Below are 3272 nucleotides of genomic sequence, written 5' to 3'. Positions count from 1 at the left end.
CTGTGGACTAATCCTTGGACTGTTGTCAGTCTCAGCCAAGGGGGATTTTTTCGTCATCCATTTCCGGCGCTGGGTTCTCGGGCTGCTTTTCGGAGTTGACCTTGGGCTTGGTTTAGGAGTCGTTACAGGGCTCAGTTTGCTAGGGTCCAGTGAAGGCATATGTAAAAGTGTCTGAGGAGTGTCCGCTTCAGATCCGCTACTATAGCATGATGACTCAGTTTCGCGACAGAGTTCCTCAATTCGCTTCTTCTTTCGACACCCCTTCTTTTTCTTCTTATCTTCCAAACTAACAATCTCTTTGTCTGTGGCAGTGTTCGAGTTCGCAGAACCGCTCTTAGCATTGTTATTATTCGAAGAAACAGGTTTCTTTTTGTCTTTTTCTTTCTTCTTAGCAGACAGTTGCACAACACGCATCCCACTGCGCCAGTCATCGGCATTGTGCATGGTACAGGCTTGTTTAGCACCTTCGAACGTCTCAAATTCGATCACAGCACAAAGTGTAGTACCGATTTCTGGATGCTTGGACGAGAATTTCTTAATATCCGGTGGTATGGAACCTTTGGGTCGCAGGATGCGTATGAGAGAGATGACTCCACATTTGGAAAATAGTTCGGCCACATTTTCAATAGCTGGATTCTTGATTGGAAGGTTGACTACAACGACAGTCCGTGAAGGGGTAGTCTCATCATACTCAGGTAAGGAATCGATCCGTCGGACTTTAGTACCCTCCTCGTTCACTTCAAGAACTTTGGACTTCTGCAAACTGTAGGCCACTACACGGTAATCCTTGGACAGCGTTTTCACTTTGCGGAAGGAGGTTAACAGCTTCAAGCTTACGAAACCCTGCTTGTTACGACGAACATGCTTCAATAAGAAAGCATCTTTCAGGATGTTGGCATCGGAGAAGTAAAATTCCACCTGGTTAACGATTTTCTCCTGAAGCTCTTCACTTGGTTCGACAAATTCGGGAAGCTTCTCCCGCTCTTCGGGGTCATCGGAGAATTCCGGAAAACTATAGCCCTCCTCTTCACTGGTGTAGGAAGACGGCGAAGATCCATAATCTTCCTCCCGTAACTGTTCCACTCGGAGTACAGGCGCAGGTGCCAACACCGGTAAAGGAGGTTGGGCTGGAGTAATTTCCACTTCAACTGGTCTAAACGATTCTACCTCTCTTTCTCCTCCAACTTCTTTATCTTGTTCGCGTTCTTGTTGCTGCCGTTCCTTGAGAGGCGAAGCACAGGGACCAGCAAGTGGCGTCGAAGCCGGATCTCCGACGGGAAGATTTGAAGACAGCTGGTGGTTGCCGTGGTAATTGTTCTGGTCGTCATTATCATCATCAACGCGGTGAGCAACTCCATTTGCAGTGGCAGGGACACTGGTGACGGAGGTGATACTGACAGAAGTGGTGTCGTCGTCATCGTCGTCGTTTTTGTTGTTCTCATCCTCATCCTCCTCGCCAGCAGTCTGAGTGTCGTGTTGTTGTTCTTGGTGATTCTTATCGCTGGCATTAGTGGGGGGCGACATTACTTCCTCCTGGTCAACAGCATCGGTAAACTGTCCCTCTTCGATAACGGGTGTAATTATGTCTGTGGTTGATCTCTTACCAATGCTATTATTATTGTTCTTAGCAGACATTTCGTTTGCTTCAAAGGTAGTGGTGGTATCCAAGTTCAATTCGGCCATGCGGTTATTGTAGTCACCCATTATTTATTTCGTTTTATACTTCTCTTCTCACTTATTTTAAAAGCTCTCTCGGGAGCTCAGCGGAGTCGACTAATTTCGGGACAGGGAAATAAGAGACACAGAGGGCGAGAGAATCACAGCAGTAGTAGTAGTAGTAATGGTGGCAGTAATGTTAGGAGTAGTAAGTAGTAGCAGCAGTAGTAATTGCAATGATGATATATGGAAATAGATGCAGAATTTATTATTATTATTATTTATTTTTTTTGTAAAGGAGGAAGATTAACAGTAATTGCTTTATGTAGTGATGATGATAATGGTAATTATAACGGTGTTGTGGTGGAATTAAAGTGACGACAGAAGCCAGTCTACGGAAAATATACAGACGGAGATGGAATTAAGACATACTGTCATAAGGAGCTGTTTTTTTAAAGTAGTTTTGGTTAAGAAAACAAACACAGCAAAATCTTACCAAAAGACTTGACGACGAGACACCAGCTCGGAGATGTTTTTATATCACATATAGACATACATATATGTCTGTACATATGTAGTTAGATATATATTTATATATTTATATATCAAGGACGCAGAACAGACCCAGGACAGCCGTCTTCAGCAGCTCACAGTCGTACGAGCTAGCAATCAGTCCGGTGTTGATTATTTTACTGTCCGATTCTTCTAAAAGTCGCGAAGGTGAGACACAATGTGTTGAAGGGAGCACCACCACTGATTCTGAAGAAGATGTTATTGTTTTTTACACTCCGCTTCTCTGCGCAGTTCTTTTCTTTTACTTCTTCTTCTTCGAACCTTATTGTTGTTGTTATAAAAAAATTGCGACCCAAAGAAAAGATAGAGACCAGGGTCAGTAAATAATTCCGGTTTCGCTCCTCGTACGGCTGCTGTCCCGCTGACTGTCTGGCGTTGTCGACTACGTCACAGCCTTTTACGTTTCTCACACATGTCGGTGACGTCACGGAGCACGTGGTGCTGCCTCGTGTCTCGTGGTTTACGACTTGTTGGAATATCCTGTGACGTAGGCGGAAACTGAGCACACACAGTCTGCGCCTGACTGATGCAATACTTGTTACATACATACAAAGATAGCATTCGGCTGCTGACAATGATATATATATATATATATATATATACATACATATGTATATATATATATACATACATATGTATATATAATTCCTTATGTGCACAGATGCACAAATATATTTGTATATCATATATACAAAATACGGAGGCGTTTCTTACAAGATCTGACATTAATATCCTATATTACAATATACATATACCACCCGCAACACACACACACACGTGTATATATATATATATATAGACAGAAAACAAACATGCCTTCATGTATATATATACATACATATATACACACGCGTATATATAGGCGGAGGTAACGAATACTATTTTTTTTTTCATTTTTTTCCTAGGATCAAAAACTGGAGGTTAACCAAGAATACGTACACAACCCGTTTTCGGCGTAACAAAAACCCTAACTCGAACCCTAGCCCTAAACATTAACCCTAACCACCGTGTGTACGTATTCTTTACTTTCGCCTATCTCTCTC

At 42.6% G+C, this 3272-nt stretch overlaps 1 protein-coding gene across 1 annotated transcript; it reads right to left on the bottom strand.

Annotated features, from left to right (window-relative positions):
- On the bottom strand, positions 1-2644 carry LOC106884497 (la-related protein 6; the record flags this gene model as incomplete). Its single annotated transcript, XM_014935913.2, has 1 exon — positions 1-2644. A coding segment is annotated over exon 1 (1704 nt), but the record flags the coding sequence as incomplete, so codon positions are not given.
- Between the last annotated feature and the right edge of the window lie 628 nt (positions 2645-3272).

This window comes from Octopus bimaculoides, chromosome 15, assembly GCF_001194135.2.
Source record: "Octopus bimaculoides isolate UCB-OBI-ISO-001 chromosome 15, ASM119413v2, whole genome shotgun sequence".
Lineage (NCBI taxonomy): Eukaryota > Metazoa > Mollusca > Cephalopoda > Octopoda > Octopodidae > Octopus > Octopus bimaculoides.
This window is presented reverse-complemented; position numbering and strand designations above follow the sequence as displayed.